This window comes from Mastigoproctus giganteus, chromosome 6 (genome assembly GCF_048544385.1).
Source record: "Mastigoproctus giganteus isolate SK-2022 chromosome 6, ASM4854438v1, whole genome shotgun sequence".
NCBI lineage: Eukaryota > Metazoa > Arthropoda > Arachnida > Uropygi > Thelyphonidae > Mastigoproctus > Mastigoproctus giganteus.
Window position 1 is genome coordinate 211,239,258 of NC_143580.1, and position 21,818 is coordinate 211,261,075.

Sequence of the window (21,818 nt, forward strand, 5' to 3'; positions counted from 1 at the left end):
CCGGGAAGACAGACGTGAGGAGACATTGAATGATTGCTGCTACTGATTCGTCATTGCCTTTTATGGTCACACATTCCAAATTTGGGAACTTTGATTACCATATATGGCAACACAGGCTTCGGCGCTATTGGTTCAAATGTATCGTGGCGCATTTCACTATGAGCACTATCGGTGGTATAATAAAAGCTCACAAGTAGCAATGACTTCGGGAATAAATACGTTTAGATAGGTCTCAGAAAAGTCAAAGGTTGTTTAGCAGGTCAGGACACCTAACCAATGTTTGACTAAGTGCGTTCAATTTCAGGGACTATGTTTTTAGGCGAATGTCATCCAGAAGAAAGTTCGCGATTGCCAAACGAGTAGTTCGTACGCACCGCGTGCTTCATGACAGTACATGTGGAAGTGTATGATCGGCGGGACGCTGCGAAACGACCGATGGTTGCGATTTTCTTTCCGTTATGCAGTGTCCGTCAGTTAGAGAAAGGGGTCGTGACCAGAGTTGCTTACAAAGGATAGGGACCTTGACGGAAGAGAACAGCACTTTGGGAATAAATATGGGAGGTGTATCTGTTCAGAGCAATGGTGTTGGACACGACCTTCAGAGAGATGGAGTGGACACAGCCACAGAGTTGTCTATTAAGGAGACTAACCCATCCAGTCCACCAAAAAAGACTCCCCCACCAAATGGTAAAAAAACCAAAGGGCGCGTGAAGATAAAGATGGAATTTATTGACAACAAGCTACGACGGTATACAACGTTTAGCAAAAGAAAAACTGGAATTATGAAAAAGGTATGTATGAATTATTTCTATGAAAAATGTAGGCTTTTCGCAGACCGGAAGTTCGGCTGCACACAAGAATAACCAATTTTTTTCCCTCTCTCTTTCTTTCTTTCTTTGCCTTGTCCATCATTCCTATGCATGTCTTTGCATCAGTTAGAAAACATTGCAGCTGACCAGTGCTCTTTTGTTTTATTATTTTTTTTATAAATTTCCTGAACTTAAACATAATACCAGCAGTGTAATCAATAATCACAGTTCTTTGTTTTTCTTTAATTTAAGTTAATGTTACTTCTTAAACAAAGAAGTAACATTAAAAAAAAAAAGTAAAGTAAAAAAAAAAAAAAAACTTTCATAACACGAAAGAATTACTATATGAAGAATTACTTCATAGCATTTCATTCCACCAAGATATCTCCAGATGCAGGATCGGCGTATAAGCGCTTGAGAGACATGCGGGAAGGAAGGGGAGAGAGAGAGAGATGATCAAAATCTCTAGGCTGCGGTAGCCAATCTAGTACTATAATGAACAAAAAAAAAAAAGAAAAAAGAAAAAAGTAACAAATTTCAAAAAATTTTAAATATGTAAATAAATTGCAAAATAATTACAGTTTTCTACAAAGTATGCAAAACATATTTGTTAACATTATTTGAATAATGTCATAATCTTATGTCGCATTTCGGTTTGAACGCATTAACTTATTCAACTTTTTGTATCTGAAGTCCAGATTGGCGAATGGATGAGCATTTTAATTTAAAGCTAATTCGAAAAAAATAAGAAAAATAAAACATGAAAAACTACGTTGAAATACATCGCCGAAGGAGTTTTGTGCTGATAATCTCCAAGAAACAGTGGCCCATGTGAAGTTCCTCACTTAAATTCACGTGTGGTGAGATGGCATGGAGATGAATTTCTAGCGGGAGTAGTGGGATGCCTCTTTGCAAGAGGCACAAAGAATGCACGTGTTTATACAACACATCGGAGTATCACATTATCATCATGTGGATAACCATTTTTAAAGACGATTTTGTAGCATGTCATTGCTTGAAAGAAGTAAGCTTTTATATGATTCATTAAACCAGCATTGTGTTGCCATTTTTTAATAATTATCGTGAAATTATAATTCGAATGAATTATAATTGCAATGTTTAATTGCAACGACACAACGGCCCATGTTTCATCTGGCTTAAGTAGTCTTGGTCTCAATCTAATCGAAAATTGTTGGCATGGATTGGTTGGTTCCACAGAAAGATAACTGGACAAAAAAAAAGGGAACACCTAGAAACATTTGCATGCGTGCAAAAATGTCTTTTGACATTTCATGATGCACGTGCGCATCATGAATTAATCTAATAATAAATGCTTAATTTCTAGCATGTACATACTGTAATAGGGAAAAGGGGCCACATTAAGTACTAACATATATTGTTATTATAAAATAGAATACAATATTATTACTATAATACAATAATTATTACTAATTATTACAATTAGTAATAATATTGTAGTAATCATGTAGTATTATTGTAGTGTTATTAATTAGCAATAATATGGTAGTTACTATGATGTAATATTGTAGTACATCATAGTAACTGTTCTGTTCATGTTTGATATTAGCTGGGATGGAGATTATGAGCTCTATCGACTTTAGGTTCAAACAAGGTTTAGAAATATATAATATTTATTAATGACGTTTCGTTTTTCGGTCTATTATAATGCAGTGTTTTTCTGATATCCAAATACCACATCATGTTAAAACTATTGCTGTTGCAAAGACTTTTAAAATAAGCATTTTTCAAAGCTTGGAAAAATAGTTACTTTTAAAATGCTTATTTCACTGGATTTCTACTATTTAACACTTTCATGAACTCTGAATATTCATTTTGTGCTGTTTTATTGTTCATTTGTAAAGATTAATAAGACAGTTCAATGAATTTAATCCATTATATATATATATATGGGTATTCAATGTAACCCTTTAAAGGAAATGTTTAAAGAGTTACATAGAAAAGAGGTATACAGTTGATGAAATGGTTTCAGGGAATGCAAGATTAATAAATTTAATATTAATACAACTTTTATATATATATATGTGCCTTTATTGACAAAATTAATAATCTCTAATACATTATCAAAACCGTACTTGAATATATGTATTTTTACGATATTGGCCTCGAGTTTTGCATTTACAAAGGTAAACCACATATCATTCGCTAAATCTCAACTAAGAATGGAGTTTATGATATTAAACAGTTTTTAATCTCGACATAGCCAATTGGTCAATCGTGAGAGCGCAGTAATGCACACGCATTTAAGTGGACCGTGGTTCAAGTTCGCGTGACTGCTAAATACGGTTAATGACACAATGTATTATCTATTTATTGCCAATATAATTAATTAAACTCCTCTGAGTTTAATTAATTATTAGACTGAGATTTTTTTTTGTGTCCATTTCTGTAGAACCATAATTGATAAGAGATAGCTGTTAAAAAGCCTAATGCTGGTTGCCGATCAGCATTATATTTTATTATGCTTGTTAAATCATAGCTATAAGTTCATAATATTTACCATCCAACTGCACCTCGCCGAAACGAATGTAGAAATGCAGCAGTAAAACCACATGAGAGATTGCGCTCTCAAGGAGTAACTTTTTAAATCTCGTGTTCTTCTCCAGCCCCCTTAACTTTTCTCAGGCCACCATAATACAATTATCCGGTATGATAGTCTAAGCGGATTTCCCAGATTCCTTTTCTCGGGCTGTTGCTTTTCTTAAAACTATTCTGGCTACTTCAATAAAATAAGGGTCTTTTATAACTCATCTGACTACATGTGGCCATTCTGAAATATAAAGAGAAGATTTATTTATTTTTTTATATTTTATTTATTTATTTATTATTATTATTTATTTATAATTATTATTATTATTATTTTTTTTTTTGGAACAACTGCAGATATAGTGTACCGTGGATTTCCTGAAAATTTTGTATTTTGTTGGGTGTCTTAAACGGCATTATAAATTAATCTGTTTGGTAGAGGGATAGCTTCACAATTAGGCCTAAGATTTCTAATTTGTAATTGGTGGAATGACAAAAAATATTCTCTTTTAAGAGCGAACTGGAACTGAAACCTGTCTTTTTTTATTTTTATTTTTTTCTCAGCGAAGACAACGTTATAGTTGTTCAAATCCCACCTCCAACTTTTTTCTCTTTTTGTTGCAGTTGTTACTCTTCAATTCGTTAAGAGGATTCGCTTTTGTCACCGGGATATTGAAACAATGAGCATCCTTATATTATACAGTTATATACAGTATATATAGTATTTAATTATTGTTATAATTATATTGCTTATTAATTCCAGTTATAATTATATTGCTTATTATGATGACGTCTTTTAAAGGCGAAATCAGGGTTCCATCCAACAGCGTTCTACACACAAGACAAAAGGTTTTTTTCACGATAATCTTTAGGTTATATCTGAGGCACAATGTCAAGAGCTAACACCCTTGACTCTTCCTTAGATATGATACTTTTGGAGGGGCCCCTACATTCCGAAACTCTATGCGGCCGCTTATCCTGACCATGCTTAAATACACCAGCTTTCTGGAATAAACTAACTTATTGTATCTTAAAATAATTCTGAACACTTCTTTAAATTATCTTGATGTACTTTTGAGAACTTCTTATCTTGATTACATGATATCGTAATAGGATATTTGATTTGGAAGACTACAATACTGTTTTTCTTGTATATGGATATTCAGTGCACAGACATAAAACTTTCGCTGTAGTACGTATTATAAATTTTCCAACTCAGTTTCTTTAAATTATACACGTTCTTTTGTTGCAGACCATTTCTATCATCATTATCTAGTCTAGATTGACAATTTGATATAACTAGCTTCTTTCTGTTGTTATTTTCAGCAAAATGCTTCATTCTTTAAAACATATACAGAGATAATGGATAGTTTCCATTAAAGTTATACTTATAATGAAACTCAGAACGATGACTTTTAATCAAAATTTATGCATAAAAAAAAAAAGATAAAACCCTAAGGAACGTTGATGAATGGAATAAATACGTGCATCCTATCTTTGTATGGTGGAAATCTAAATCTTGTATTCTCTAACCTTGTCCCGTATCGTTGATATCTACCATAACACATTTGTAAATTAAGCAAAGCTTTGTATTCCTCATTGTCTAGTTTTTTCATCCTAAGCCCAATATCAGCATGTTAATGTTTAACCTAAAATCATCCAGCATCCAATCACAATGAATGTACGAAAAACGGTTTCGTATACCTTCATGAAAGCTCTTATTCAACTTCTCCTACGCGCTCTCGGACAAACGGAATCGTAGGCCTGATTTAATGCGTTTCGTAGTGGGACAAGGTCTCCGCTCCTAAAGCTGTCTCAGACCATTAATAATACCCCCTTTACACCATGTGGCATTACATCTTTCCAGCACCAAATTATGAGGTAGAGATAATTTTCCTCTCCTCTCTGTTCTTATTTTAAGCGACCATTTATTGCACGTGTGCTTGGGTGGGTTCAGGTCAGCCATTCCCCAGTTAAGATTATTCTTTTAGTGTGCATCGGAGACAAGGGAGGAGCACTGACTGCAAGAGATTACTTCCGTACTTCAAGAGGGAGAAGTAGGGGAAACTGTAAGACGGAAGCGGACGCCTCTAAGTCACTTGCGGAACTTCATCTCTTTTCGTACCCCTTTTAAAGATGGGGGGGGGGGGGTATACAGCTCTTTAAACCATATGCATGATAAATTATGCAGTGTTATAAATTTATTTCACTGGAGTTGATAAATCTTTAATCCGTTTTACTACGTTTTATGAAGTGTGTCTCGAATGAAATTTCCTGGGAGATTTTAATATAATTATTAATATTAATTTGAACATACTATTTCTATTAAATATGAATACTGTAGTTGTTTTTTCTCTGATATTTTTATTATTATAAAAATAATAAATTTATTACTTTACAGTTTGTAATACGAATTTTAATTTTATTAATAATAATTTTTGTGTAATATTAAAACCTACGTTTTCAGATACCCGAAATCATTTTGCAAAATTAAAAACCTATAGAAGCCGATCATATTTCTGTACAGGATTTACGATGAATAAGAAAGTTTTTTGCCGCTTTGCTGGAAATAGTTCTGACAAGAATCATTTCTTCAGGACAATCACTTCTCTTATTCTTTTATAACTATTAAAGATAAATCTGTCTTTATGTATTGATCTTACTAAATACAGATTAATAATAACAATACAGGCTGATCTCGATTAACGCGATTAATTCATCCCACGAGCATAGGGAAAATTATAATTGGTCTTTGACCTTCTGGAATGTCCATAAAAAATTTTAAAAATACCTTTTAAATAACTTTTTAACTGTATACAATGTAAAAGATAATGAAAATAATTATGGAATTAAATGTTTATTGCATAAAACAGCGGTTCCCAAACTGCGCGCCGCGGAATATTTTAAATTTTCGAGGGAAACAGCCATACTCGACATCTGTCGGACACCGCGCGAACTACTAGCTCGAGGTAGTTCACAGTTTCAGCATTTCTTATTAAGTTGTTTGGACCTAACTACTAAACGGAACTGTTAGGTATTTCTTTTGGTATGGGGGCACCTTGAAAAAATTACTGAGACACTAAGGGCGCCGTGGACCGAGAAAGTTTGGGAACGTCTGACATAAAATACACAATGAAGAAATGACTGTTGCGGAAATATTTGAACAGTGTTGACTTTCACTTTTCGTCAATCAGTTTCCGATAGCCGACAACAATCTTTTCTGGGCCCTGGCGAAATAAATATCGCAGAAAACCTCAAACCTTTTGTTTGAGGATCTCTGGGATACAAAAGATTTCATCTAATTCTTTTACCGTTATCTCCTTCGCGGTAACATTTTCATCTGGCTCATTTAAAAATTTGAATTTTTATGCAAGTGTGCATTGACTTTATTAGCAGGAGACAAACAAGTAACACGTCTTCTTCCAATGGTTGATGGAACACACCGAGGCGGGCAGCAGGCAAACGTTTGTTTATTGCCCGTACGACTCGCGGTAAGCTTAACGCGTGATTGAAATCTTTTTCAACTATCGCATTAAAAAAAAAAAAAAAGATGGCGTTAACTGGAAATCTGCATTGTGTAAAGTGGTATAATTTTTCAAATAGCGTTAACTGAAAATCGCGTTAATCGAACTCGCGTTCTGCGAGGTCTGGATGTACTGTCAGTATTGTTATTGACAATCTATTCGTCTTTGTAAACAAAGACGGATAGACACCATCTGAGCAGTGCAGATATGCTGCCAGGACAACACATATGTTTTTCTCACTGATATACAGAAATTTTGCTAGCCGTAATAAGGGGATGATTATCCCCTTGTACAAGGTCATGGCTAGGCTGCATCTTGAGTACTGTATACAAGTTTGTAGACCTCACTTTAAAAAGAAAATGGGGCTGCTGGAACGGGTGCAAAGCAGCTTGCTGCATCTGGAGACTAGACATGTGATTGAGGTGTTTACAACCTTGATTGGATTGAGTAAGCTGAATGATAATGGTATTCTTCTACTTGCTAAGACTACACACATGAGGGGGCATAAATGCAAGTTGAGGAAGGATGGTTGCAGGATGAATGTGTGAAAGTTTGGCTTCAGCCAGTGGGTAGTTGATTGTTGGAACAGGCTTCCACCTGTTGTTGTGGAATGGATGGTTTGAATAAATTCAAAGAACTGGTCAGATTCTTGGAGGGTATGGATGAATAGTGTTTTTTTTTTTTTTTTTGGCTGATGCTATATAAGCTTGCTTTCGTGCATCAATTGCCACTACTAATACTATTATCTCATCTCTAACATCGCTACAACACGAAATGGAAGTTTATAATATAATACAGGAAACTAGTGCATCTTAGTCAGGGCCAAGAACAACAACAGCAGCAACTGAAGTGACATATGTACTGAAATAACATAATACTCTCTATAACGTTTTTAAATAAACTAAGCTTAAAGTAATTCTGAGCTCTTCTTTCAATTCAAAACACATAATATGCTTGAAATATCTTAATTTATTGCAAGATTTGTTTAATTAATTTCTGGCCCCAGAAACCTTCCACCATCACTCTTTACGATGATCGTTTATTAATTACCGTAATTTCCGATATCTAATAGAAGAATTTAATAAAAAGAAAACGTTTTCCTTCAATGATTAATCCAAAATATTTTCAACAGATCTTATTATATTGTTTTGTTATATTGTTATTATATTGTTATTATACTGTTTTGTTATATTGTTATTATATTGTTATTACACTGTTTTGTTATATTGTTATTATATTGTATTGTTTTATTTAAAGTTATTATTTTGTGAAAATGTATTTTTAATGAACCTAAAATAAATTACATTCTTAAACCAACACAAGAAACATTCAGAGTTGCTGATACAAAATTAACACTACATGACAAAAAAAGTATGAAATACAAGTAATTAAAGGATGGGATCAGTTTTACAAACTTTTAATTTTTTTTTTCATTTAGAACTGGTCCACAGTTAAACCATTCCGAAAACAGTAAGTATTTGCTAAATTAGGGGTATAAGGGGGTAATATTAGGGGTAGAAGAGGGTAATATTAGGGTGAGAGGGGGGTGATAGTGATTATCACAATGGTGGTTAGTAACTTTCAATTAATACGCAAAGAGCCAGCTGCGGATTTAAAAGTTTAATTAACTTTTACATAAGATGTGCATATCAGGACATTTAGTAAAAGAGCTACGCGTACTGGTTAAAACAGCTTTGATTAAGAATATTGTTTTATATCATAGGTAGACTCAAATAAAAAGCAAAATCCTACTTTCTGGTCCAGTTCAATTATTGCAAACCAGAATTTAACGGTTCGCCATTAGATTCAATATCACCCTAACTGGTCGTTAGGTTCAATAACTCCCTAAGAAATAATGTTTTAAAAGATAAACCTATTATCAAATTATCTGGCGTTATGACACAAACGTTGACTCTATTCATTCCTGTCGCTGAGTCCAGAGAACGCAGTCTTCTATCAACAAGCGCGTGTGTGTGGTATTTTTGTTGGACATGAGCAGTATCAGAACACACAGAAAGCCGCTCTGGAGGAAAGTTAAGTATACTGGCAGCTGTTCGTTAAAGTAAACATGGGGAAGGGGTGGACAGATTACAAAAAAAAAAAAAAACAGGAATTTTGAGTAGCACTTGGCTCGAATTCTATTTTTATGTCAAGGTTAAGCTCTCCATCACCTCAATACATAACTCTAAGCTGAGTCCTCTAAGGATTACCTTTGTAAACAAAGACGGATAGACACCATCTGAAAAAGTGATGGCGTTCTATAAAACTTTTTCTTGTACTTATTTTTATATTAACCACATTTTCTAATTTTGTAATTTTAATTTTTTTAACTTGCGTTTCATTAACAGTTCAGAGTCATGATACCAGACAAATGAGCTTGTCTGGTATCATGACTCTGCTATACAAAAGACATCCCTCGCGGCTTACAGAGTGAAAAGGTCCTGTGGTCGAGTCGCGTCGAGTCGGGAGGAATTTTTATGAAGTTTTTTTATCACAATGTGGTCTCTGTCTAGGTCGATAGCTGCAGGGTTTTACTTCCAGAAAATGGATTTTTCATCCCCAAAACAGGCAAACCAACCATATAATACACCAAATTTAATAATATATTCATAATAAAAAGGAAAAGTGTAAAGTATCTTCAAATAATGATGAAATAAGTTATTTATGAAAAAAGGCAAAACTATGATAAGTATTCAAAATTTAGCTATCACTTTAAGTTCTACACCTTCAAGCGAGTTCGACAATTAACTCATTGAAAAAATAAAGATTAAAATTTAATTATCAATTAAAGTGAGTAAAATTCTGAATTATAATTGTTTTGCACTCTTATAACGTCGCTGATCGTCCTCTGATTAAAGTACGTGGTCAAAACTGTCATATTGTTGTTTGGTTTTTAGGAGCATTAGCAACTAAGTAAACTAAAGTAAACATGGGGAAGGGGTGGACAGATTACAAAAAAAAAAAAAAAACAGGAAGGCCATATTGCTCCGGGATATGCGGTGGTCATTCCCTGACCTTTCCGCATCCTCCGTATTTGGTGGTGACGGGCTCGAACCCCGGTCTAATCAAGAAGCGTGTGCTACGCACTGCTGCTCCTTCCCACCTGGCTACGGAGGCGCTCTGTCATATTGGGGCTATCCAAAAACTAACTAATATGTCCACGTGTATTATGTTCATGAATTGCTTATTCTTTGGTCGACCACAAAACCCGAGTTTCTAGGAAGGGGGACCTTGCTGTCTACGCCTGAGACCGACTAACCCAGCGACAGAGTGAAAAAAATCCCATAAAAGTTCCTCGCATCATTGACAGGATTCGAATCCGGGGTTTTTCCATCCGTTGCGGGAGGACTGGGAATTATAACCATTGTACTGCCAAGCAGATACCAAAGTCCATGGTCAGCCGTTCCATCGTTTTCCGTTGGTCGGCTCGACACAAGACGGGACAGCTTACGTTCACCCCTACCATCGATGAGGCGTGGGCGTCTGGACCTGGAAACTGCTGCTCTATACACTATCCGTCCACCCCCCTGGAATACCTAAACTACAACATCCGCGAACAGCTCATACTATTCGCAGTTTCCGTAATACTGCCACCCTTCACGCGGTACCCGACAATCTTCCCTTTTTCGAAGCCATTTGATCAAAGAACGCATGCCACGAACCTGTAGTATTACATTTACCTGTTGTTACCGCGAAATGCCACCAGCCGGGGAGGAACGGCGTATTGCTAAAATACATGCGGGTCATAATGTTTTGCTTGGACAGCATGCGCATCTCTGTATGTGAAGTCTGTGCTGCTCCAAAAAACTGTAAACTGACTAAACTGTAGTATGGCTCAAGTTTGCTTGGCAGTTTCAACAGGAAGCGTTACCTTTTATGACGGTTTACCTGAATCTTGGTTAAGTTAGCAACACATTTTGCAAGTGTGCGCCCCGTCAAGGTGCCCATGCTTACGGCCACTCATTGTGAACGACGCCTAAAGTTTGCATCTGAACGACGTAAGGCCATTGACGACTGGAAAAAGGCTGCCTTTTCCGATGAATCACGTTTCCTGCTATGTTGTACGGAGGGTACGAATCACTCTGATGTTCTGGTCTAACAAACAGGCAGGTGGCAGCAGTATTTTGGTATGGTGGAATGTTCTTTTCCTAAGAATCTCTTTGAGCCTTCATATCCCTAGACGCCACCCTGAACACTAAAAACTATCAATCCATTGTGGTTGACGAGGTACACCCCTTCATGGTGACTGGCTTCTGGGATAGCACAGGTGTGGTCCAGCAGGATAAAACGCTCTGCCACGTTGCCTCTATTTTTCTAGAGTGGTTCACCGAACACGAAAGTGACTTCCGGATATGAATCGTACAGAACGTCTTTGGGACTGCATGGATAGACAGATCCGGCATTTGGATCCTCCACCACGAACTAACACAGATCTACAGGCGAAATCCTGGCTAACCATAATTTGTACAGTACAACACCATACCTCCTGAAACGTTCGGAGGCTTTATAGAGCCCGTGTGTCGGTGGTACTGACGGCAAAGCGGGACATACCCACCATAATGTTTCGAATGGACGGTGTATATTTGCGTCATGACTACGAAAGTCAATGAAACTCATTTTAAAATTCTCAGCCAAGGAATCAATAATTTCTACAGCACAGACACTTGGAAAGGAAATACTGACTGATCCAGCTTTACTGAGCACAGGAACTAAAATTACACAGATTAACATTTTCGAACTATTTCCGAAATAGTTTCAGCTTCATTTCAAAAATATGAACAGCCAAAGCCACTAAGTTCAGCCATAATTTTGTCTTTCTCATTCATGAAGTGATAAGCGAATTTCTCCTCCCAAAGCTATAAATTCTTAAACTTTCAAAACTTTTTGTTAATTTCAATCAGACATTTCATACATTCCCTTGAAGAATCTGATCGCTATTTTACTAAAACCAAATTAAGGGGGTGAGCCACCAGTTTTGCGAGTATTGTTAACACCAAAACTTGTTATTTGGGTTTTTAAGAGGACTGGCGACTAAGGCCACGTTGCTCCGTGTATATTGCCTGTAAATTGCGTTTGTTCTGAGGTCGATTGTTTGTTTGCTGGAGGAAAAACCCGTGTTACCGGGAGAAAAAACCATGCTACCCTCGCCTGGGACCGACTAACTCGGCCACGTTATGAAAATTACCCATAAAAATTCCTCCCGTCATCGACGGGATTCGAACTCAGGTCATTTCCACCCGGTGTTGTTGTGAGGATGGCAATCCTACCAACTGTACTACCTACCCACGAAGGCCACCAAAACTTACTGTTCAGAAAAATCAAATAGACTCAATTGTAGGACTGGGCATTCTCCCCATAATTTGAAATTGTAACTACATCCCTAGGAACAGTCCTAGTTTTAAGTTACTGATATTGGTGCCAATATTAAGAGATGCTGGGGCCGTAGGTTGAACACTCCTGCTTCAAGTACAGTACACAAGTTTGTAATGTAATGACAAGAAATAGTCGTGAATGCGAGTTATAGTTTGATGTTTATATCGTAATTAATTTGTCTTCCTAAGCTGAAGAGGCGTATTTTACTCCCATAATCGCTTTTGCGCAATCAGTGGCAAGTCTAGATGCTTTAATATATTATCTGCAAAACTGTGTGGAGCGTCATGAAACGGCCCGAGCAAACTTTCGAGAAAGTGGGGGCGTTTTATCTAAACCTGAAATAATATGAAATATGCTTTATAAAGAGATTAGCCTTTTTAAATCTACAGCTAATAGTTCTTCTGACCTCCCCCCCCCCGTCTACGCCTGTAGCACAGTGGTATCATCACCGTCCTCCCCACACGGGGTGGAAAAGGGTCGGGTTTGAATCCCGTCGATGATGCGAGGAACTCTTATGGGCTTTTTTCATTCCGTGGCGCAGTTAGTCGGTCTTAGGCGTATATAGCAAGGTTTTTTTTTTTTTCTCCATAAACTGGGGTTTTTTTCGTCCAGCAAAACAGGCAAATCGACTGGAGAACACACGCAATTTACAGTCTAATACATATATGGGTATATGTAAGAGTTACGGGTGGCCCTAATATAATAATTTGAATTTTTTTTGATTCCCATCCCCTAAAGTAAACATGTCATGATGTCACTGGTCTTGTACCCAAGCATGGATCTTGCGTGTTTGGTAGGACATGCTTAATCCAGTAGTTTGGTATGGGATATCCGATACCGAAAGGCCAAGATCAAAATTTCTTTAGGGGATTGGTTCCTTTCAGCTCCCCAATTAATCTTTCTTTCGAGTTTCTAAATAATTTAGGTTGAGCCAAGGATGAGCTCATTCCTTAGGAAATAGTTATTCAAAAAATATCCGCCAACTGCATTCCTTTATCTCTAGCAATATTTCATTAGAAGGTAGAAATAAGAAAGTTCAAAATCTTTGGAATAAAAAACGTAAAAATGTATTGTGTGGAATTGAATAAGACGAATTCTTTCGTTGTGCTTAACAAGAAAGTATTTTTTCATATTCTAGATGTTTGCACATGCGCCTTGTTTATATGCTGCGCACAGACATGAAGCTAACAGCTGCGGCCCTAGCCGTGTTGCACGGTACTTCGGCTCAGAGAACTTGTAAAGATGGATGGAAGTCTGGAAGCGACCGCAACCAAGCGCAAAATGAATACTATCAGTGAGACCGTTTTCGTGTAATGAGGCGGTGCAAAATAAATACATGTATAGCAATATTTAGTGTAGTGAGGAACAGTGGAATTTTCTTGTTTGAATCCGGACGCTTAAAATTGTAAGATGTTAATTGATATCATTTAACAGGAGTTTGGTATGCATAAAACTTTTATCTGTTGCATAATAATGGTGAGCCGCACGCTTAAAAAAAACAAAAAAAAAAAAACCATGTGACCGATAAAAGTTTCATGAGTACTAAATTGTTGATAAATGATTTAAATTATCTTATGTGGAATCTTAATGGTCGGTAAAAGTTTTATGCACGCGGCCCTGAAACGTTACAAGCTTTTATGAAAGTTAATAGACTTGCGTTGTTTTGTGGAAGTTCTTAGGATATTTAATTTCACATTATCTGTATTTCATTATCTGAAAACACCTTCAGATAACGAGATAATGGAGGATACTGAAATTCAAAATTGGACATAATTCTGAAAGTTCTCGTTGAACTGAACAATTTTTTCTCGAAGATTTTTCGTATCTTGTACTTCGTCACGTATAACCTGAAAAAGTGAGATACGAATTTAAAAAAAAAATTTCATATTAGGGTTATCCAAGAATAACCTCATCCACCCATGTGTATTATGTCCATGAATTGTGTGTTCTGTGGTCGGTTTGCTGCATTACACTTATATTAAAGTGTTACACATATATTTTCAATATAAGTGTTACTATTTAACCACAAATTCACTATTTTGGCTTCGGGTTAAAAAAGCCTAGGATTTAACATAGAAATACTTCCTGTCCAGACAGTAGTTAGCTTTATGGGCTTTATCTCATACCGTATTGGAATTAGTTGATCTTCAACAAGGGAAGGAAGCGTAGCTACCACGACGCAGGAATTAGCAAAGCGTTAAGGCCCATGAAGACGAGGGAGGAGGTGACACGGGTCTGTCCCAATAAATTTTTTTTATAAATATTATAGAAAACCTTTAGCGTTCAAAACAGACTGAATTCGTCTAGGCATGGATTGAACAATATGCTGAAAACGTGCAGGAATGGAGTACCATGCACACATGAGTGTGTCACGCAGTTCCTTGAGATTCGACGGAGGTGTAGGCCTGCAGCGAACAGTCCTTTCCAGCTCATCTCAAAGATGTTCAATAGGATTGAGATCCGCGACTAAGTGGGCCACTGCAGCAAAGAAAAGTCATTGTCATGTTCCTGGAACCATTCCATAGTGATTCGGGCTTTGTGCACTGGCGGATTATCCTGCTGGAAGTAACCATCTGACTGATGATAAACTGTCAACATGAACGGATGCACTTGGTCAGCAACAATGTTTAGGTACGATGTGGCATTCAGACGTGAATCTATGAGTATCAGTGGACCCAACGTGTGCCAAGAAAACATTCGATACACCGTAACACTGCCCTCCCCCACCTTGCACAGTAGTCGTCAGACATGACGGGTACATGGATTCGTGTTGTTTTCGCCAAATTCTCAGCCTTCCATCAACATGATGCACCAGGAACTTCGACTCGTCAGACCAAGCAATTTGTTTTCCAATCCTCGATAGTCCAGTGCTGGTGTTGATGTGCCCACAGGAGGCGTGCTCTCTTGTTCTTCATTGATAACAAAGGTACGTGATGCGGCAGTCGGCTGTTGTAGCCCATTCGCGACAAAGTGCGACTAGTGGTCCGTTGCGATATTTTGTTCTGCGCACCAAGGTTGTATTCTGACATGATATGCAACATTGTGGTCCGTCTGTTTGCTTGCACAATTCTAGCCATCTTCCTCTGACCTCTTTCATCAACAAGCGATTTTCTTCCACAGGAGTGCCGTTGAGAGGATGTTTTCTGTTCGTTGCACCATTCTCGATACACTCCTGAAACTGTGGTGCGATTTTCTTCCACAGGAGTGCCGTTGAGAGGATGTTTTCTGTTCGTTGCACCATTCTCGATACACTCCTGAAACTGTGGTGCGTAAAAAGTTCAGGAGAACTGCCGTTTCAGAGATGCTTTGTTCAGCACGTCTTGCACGTACTACCCTGCCACGTTCGAAGTCCGTTAGATAGATCACACCTTTTCCCCATTCTTGCTATGGTTTGTACGCTTAACTTATAGTAGAAAGGTTGTTCTGCTGTATTTATATCCACAACTGTGGTCATGTGACTTCCAACGTTGTGGGACAAACCATTTGTGTGCACAACAGGGTTGTACCTAATAAAGTGGCAGCACAGTGTATATCATATAACAATATTATTATATAATAGTAGAAAGCCACCATATATTTCTTACGTTTCCGGTAACGGTGACTAGTTTCGAAAGGCCATTTAGTAAATTAAAAATAATAAAATGCTACAAAAGGAATTTTATAAAAATGTAAAATACTTCCCAGTCTGTTTTAGTAAATAAATAAACATGGAATTTGGACATATTAAATACTATATCCATAAGAAAATGCCCGGGGAAAAATTTGCCTGTTGGCTTCTGTGTGTCGGCTTCTTCCCCCTCCTCCTCCCGCTATTGATATACTGTAATACATTTGTTAGGTGATGTGGGTTGTTGTTTTGTCATAGTTTGGCGTAATGACTACTTTGATCTTAGTATGCCAGCTGGTATCTTTTATCATGTATTGTCTACACAAGTGTTCTACACAAGTGTGTCTGCGTGACGTGAAGGCTGAAAACTCCCTAAAAAAACTCAAAATAGTGATATCGTTCATAGACCTATGCCTCACCTGCAGAACGGTTTTCCCTCTAACTTTACTTCACCAGGATGAAATTGAAAACCTATGCGGAAGTGTTGACCATACGGCAGGAACTAGCTAGAGTACACAGTTTAGCAATGCACTGTATATGAGATTTATTTTATTAACTCTTTATTCTTTTATAAGAGAAATTGATTGGTTTAATAAATGATTTTTTTTTTTTTGTTGTTATTTGGTTTTTAGGAGCATTAGCAACTAAGGCCATATTGCTCCGGGAATATGCGGTGGTCATTCCCTGACCTTTCTGCATCCTCCGTATTTGGTGGTGACGGGCTCGAACCCCGGTCTAATCAAGAAGCGTGTGCTACGCACTGCTGCTCCTTCCCACCTGGCTACGGAGGCGCTTAATAAATGAACCAGTCTTCTGAATAAGTTTATTTTTTAAACTGATTTATTAATGCTGAATGGTCATGTTTCTAATGAAAAAGTGAAATTAATAAAAATTAATTTATATTTAGTTTAATCGTATCATATACATTCTAGCAGTATTGAGTTTTGGCTGTCCTCATTGGTGATTATGAGGACAGCCTCCATGACAGCCAGAACTCAATCGCATCTCTGTCTCTCCCAGTCTCTCAGCTCACAATGCCCATCACCCTTATCAAATCATCCAGCATTCCAGCTCTTCTTCTTGGTCCCTTTCCAAGAGACCCAGTTTCTTCTCAATATAACAATCTTCTCTGAACAATCTCTCTCTCTCTCTCTCTCTCTCTCTCTCTCTCTCTCTCTCTCTCTGGTACATGTCGAATGCAATTTTTCTTTCTTTTCCTTTAGCCTTTATCGTACTTCCATTATCTCAAAAAATTCAGTTCTTCTGACATTCTTCTTTAACTTTAGTGCCCATATCTCTGCTCCAGACAAATCATTTAAATAACCTTTTCCTCAACTTGATATCTATTCTCCCTGTAACTATATGCTTCCTCTTCTCAATTGCTATCTTATCCATTAAAATTTACAGATTACTCATTACAAATTTGCAGAAGACTTGAAGATTGGGAGTCGTTAATGATTAGTGCCAAGCAGCGCTCCTTCAGAATGACTGGAACAGGCAGCTATGTTTTAATGCAGCAAACTTGTGCAATAGCAACCCAAAATACACTTGGTGGGGTTGAATTAAAAACAGTGGAGAAAGAAAGGGATCTGGGAGTTACGATAAGGGAGGATGTGAAGTTTTCTGAGCAGGAAAGCCCATAGTGTCATATCGATGATTTATCGAACAATATCTTATAGAGATAGGGAGGTCATAATCCCACTGTATAAGGCAGTTGTAAGACGGCATTTGGAATACTGTGTCAAATTATAGAGACCTCATCTGAAAAAAAGATATTGAGCTTCTTGAAAGGGCCAAAGACGGGCAACTCGCATGGGGCGACCGTACGAAGAAAGACTCCGATTATTTGGTCTATAGACCAATGAGGAACCTGATTGAGGTTTATTTATTAGTAAAATGATTGAAGGCGGAATTTTCAGTGTTCTAAACAATTCCACAACTGGGGGCCATAAATTCAAATTACAGAAGAGATTTAGACCAGATTATAGGAAGTTTTCTTTTAGCCAGCGAGTTGCTGATTACTAGAGCAGGTTGCCTCCGCAAGTAGTTGAGGCTGACAGTTTAAAGAAATTCGTTTAATTGTTATTTCCTTTTCATCCCTTCCTAGCATCATAACTTTAGTCTTATAAAAATTTATTCTTATTTATATTCTTCATTAGTGGTGTGGTTAAATGCCAAAGCACCTAAGGCTATAAGGTGTCAGTATGTTGTGTCTGTAATTGCTTGAATTTTTAGGTCGGTTTGCTGTTTTCTGGACGAAAAATCCGAATTTTTTGGAGTAAAAAAAAAAAAAAAAAAACACGAACGCCTCCCCTGCGGCCGACAAACCCTGCCGACGTTCTAAAAAAAGCCCATAAAAATACCTCGCTCTGTGGGAGAAGACGGTATTTGTAACCACTGTGCTGCTCACGAGGGTCCAATAACCCACTGTGTACACAATTTTATTCCCCTACCTTTACACATTCCTGCCATCTACATCCTCTCTCTCTCTCTCATACTACTACCTCTACAATATACAGTGCACTGAACAGTGTTGAGGAGAGGCAACATTCATGTCTCACCCTATTTCTGTTTTCCTTGTATTGTCTCTCAACATGACCCTTTGACCTCAGTGTAGTTCCTCTGTCAATCTTCTAGCTGTCCAGTCAATTGCCTATCATTCAGGATCTGCACTAATTTACCTTTTCAAATGCTTTTTAGAAACCCACAAAACATTCTTAATTCATCTCAATTTTTTTTTTTCTTTCTGTCAAAATTATCATTATTCTTATCACATCCTTCGTTCCTCTCCCTTCCGAAATCCATATTGGGCTGTTCAAGCCGTATAAACAGCGAATGCAATAAAATAGCGGGTGCAACCCATGCTGTTTACACATTATCCTGCCAAAATATTAGAGAATATAGTTAACAGCGAGTTGGTACTATCTTAGTGGCGATCCCCTACTCTTGATCACAATAATTGTAAAAAAAAAAAAATAATAATAAGTAAATTAAATTATGATATAAGTTGTTTTTTTATCATGGTAGTGATAATGTTTTTTCACGGATCGATTTGCATATGGTACGGGCTGAGAAACCCAGAATAACACGGGAGGGGGGGGGAGGCTACTCTCTTCTCTTGAGATCAACTGACTATAGTCTCTATTGAAGAAGACTTTAGAAATTCCTCCAGTCATTGACAGAACATTATCACTACCATGATAATTGTTTTTTATCATGGTAGTGATAATGATAATTAGTATTATTATTATTTTAAGGGCCCGGACGTAACCAATATCCGTGTGTGTGTGTGTGTGTGTGTGTGTGTGTGTGTGTGTGTGTATGTATTGTCTGTAGAGTGTGTGTATGTTCACGGATCGATTTGAATATGGTACGGGCTGAGAAACCCAGAATAACACGGGAGGAGGGGGAGGCTACTCTCTTCTCTTGAGATCAACTGACTATAGTCTCTATTGAAGAAGACTTTAGAAATTCCTCCAGTCATCGACAGAACTCGAACCCAGACCTCTCCAAACGATACTGTCGTTTGGAGAGGTCTGGGTTCGAAACACCATACTGTCGCGATCTACTTGGTAGTAGTAGTAAGGAGATCGCAAAAGTAGAAAGGGACCCTTCAAGAGTGGGAGGAGAGTGGATTACGGAAGAGAGAGTTTGAGAACCGTAGATCTAGCAGTAAGCTCTTCGAGTTGCCCAAATTCGTAGTGAGAGCTGTTTTCTTTCGTTCCAAATGATACCATATACCTGTCTCTTTGAGTCAGCCGATCTTAGACAAGAAAATAGGGTTTCCACAACGTGCAGTCGGTTCTTGGACACACTACACACACTTTTACAGATATAATACAAGACAAAATTGTATGAACTACGCATAATTCCAACGATCCGGAGATTCAGGGAATCAAGAGAGATGCTGCATACCTTCCCAATGCTCTTGAAAGTGCGCAGTGATACTGGCGTCCTGGAATATTTCATTACCATCCATTTTCAATGTCAAGACGGATCTAATTCCCAACAACACGAAATTCAAAACGGGCCGAAGCGAAGTAAAATGTATATACCGTATTTTTAAATAATAAATAAATTTTCTGTTTATACTCCGGGACGACCGAACGGTCAGAGTTCACAAGATAGACAGAATACAAGAAACAGCACCGTATTTAGCAGTCACGGTTTGAACCCCGGTTACCCGTACGCATGACCACTCGGCTACGGCGGCCGTATTTGTTTTATTAATTTATTATTATTACTGTTTTTTTTTTTTTTTTCCTCCTCCATCATCTTGGATGGAGCTCCCTTTTTTTGCAATTCTAAGAAATTCGAAAGCTAGGTTTTGTAGCGAAGGTCTTTCAACAAGCTCAATAGTGAAAATACACAAGGATTACTCATTTTCAAAGCTTCGCGGAAACATTAATATCAAAACTCCGGCCAGTATCTTTCTCTAGTTCTCCGCTAATTATTAATTGTTATGTTGAGCGTTGAGTGCCGGTATCTGAGACAGTATGATGGCGAGGAATAACTGCTCTACAAATTTTCTCTTTTTGTTCATTCTACGAGTGAACAGTTACTTGCGTATCCAAGGAGGAATGGACTTAGAAATACCACATATCTTTAAATATGTTCTTTATTCATGGAAGATCGTTATTAAACACTCGTAATATTTCATAGAATAAAGTAGAATTATTACGAGTAAAGTAGGATTATATTTATTCGAATACCGGTATCCAAATTTCATTTATCCCATATATTTTTTTTTCCGAAATTTTTTCACTTCTATTTTTACTCCCCTGTTTCACTCAAAAAAAAAAGTTGGCATTTTTAATATTTACTATAAGAAACAAAACTGGCAGATAAACAAAATTACGATTCCATTTATATAAAGCGTTATGAATTAAATAAAGAAGATTTAAGTTCCTCCATGTCACTATAATACCAACCACTCTGATGTGATGCAAACAACTTTACTTTTTAAAAAGAAAGGTGCTACAAATAAACCATTGCATGCGCTGCAAGTAAAAATAAATTTATGTCCAAGTCAATTTGTAAAAATTTTTTAGAATTTTTATGAATCATATCAGTGTGGTTGGGTTATATAGAAGTAGCGTGGAAAATTATCCAACCTGCTTGACCTTTTTCGGTAACATCAAACCCCCTACTTTTTTTTAACAGAAAATATATTTATTTATAAACCAAGGAAATAATCGGCCAAGGAAATAATTTTCTCTTTTTGTTCATTCTACGAGTGAACAGTTACTTGCGTATCCAAGGAGGAATGGACTTAGAAATACCACATATCTTTAAATATGTTCTTTATTCATGGAAGATCGTTATTAAACACTCGTAATATTTCATAGAATAAAGTAGAATTATTACGAGTAAAGTAGGATTATATTTATTCGAATACCGGTATCCAAATTTCATTTATCCCATATATTTTTTTTTCCGAAATTTTTTCACTTCTATTTTTACTCCCCTGTTTCACTCAAAAAAAAAAGTTGGCATTTTTAATATTTACTATAAGAAACAAAACTGGCAGATAAACAAAATTACGATTCCATTTATATAAAGCGTTATGAATTAAATAAAGAAGATTTAAGTTCCTCCATGTCACTATAATACCAACCACTCTGATGTGATGCAAACAACTTTACTTTTTAAAAAGAAAGGTGCTACAAATAAACCATTGCATGCGCTGCAAGTAAAAATAAATTTATGTCCAAGTCAATTTGTAAAAATTTTTTAGAATTTTTATGAATCATATCAGTGTGGTTGGGTTATATAGAAGTAGCGTGGAAAATTATCCAACCTGCTTGACCTTTTTCGGTAACATCAAACCCCCTACTTTTTTTTAACAGAAAATATATTTATTTATAAACCAAGGAAATAATCGGCCATAAAAGCGTTAATACTCCTCAGATCGCTACTAGATGAACCCAATCTCAAGAA

The 21,818-nt window shown here is 36.9% G+C and overlaps 1 protein-coding gene across 1 annotated transcript in view; it reads left to right on the plus strand.

Annotated features, from left to right (window-relative positions):
* Positions 1-388: 388 nt before the first annotated feature.
* LOC150084920 (serum response factor homolog) overlaps positions 389-21,818 on the plus strand; it is a 50,480-nt gene continuing 29,050 nt past the window's right edge. The window contains exon 1 of the mRNA XM_090376706.1: positions 389-791. Within this exon, the coding sequence (XP_090232832.1) occupies positions 459-791 (333 nt within the window). The 5' untranslated portion in view covers positions 389-458. The remainder of the gene's footprint in view (positions 792-21,818) is intronic.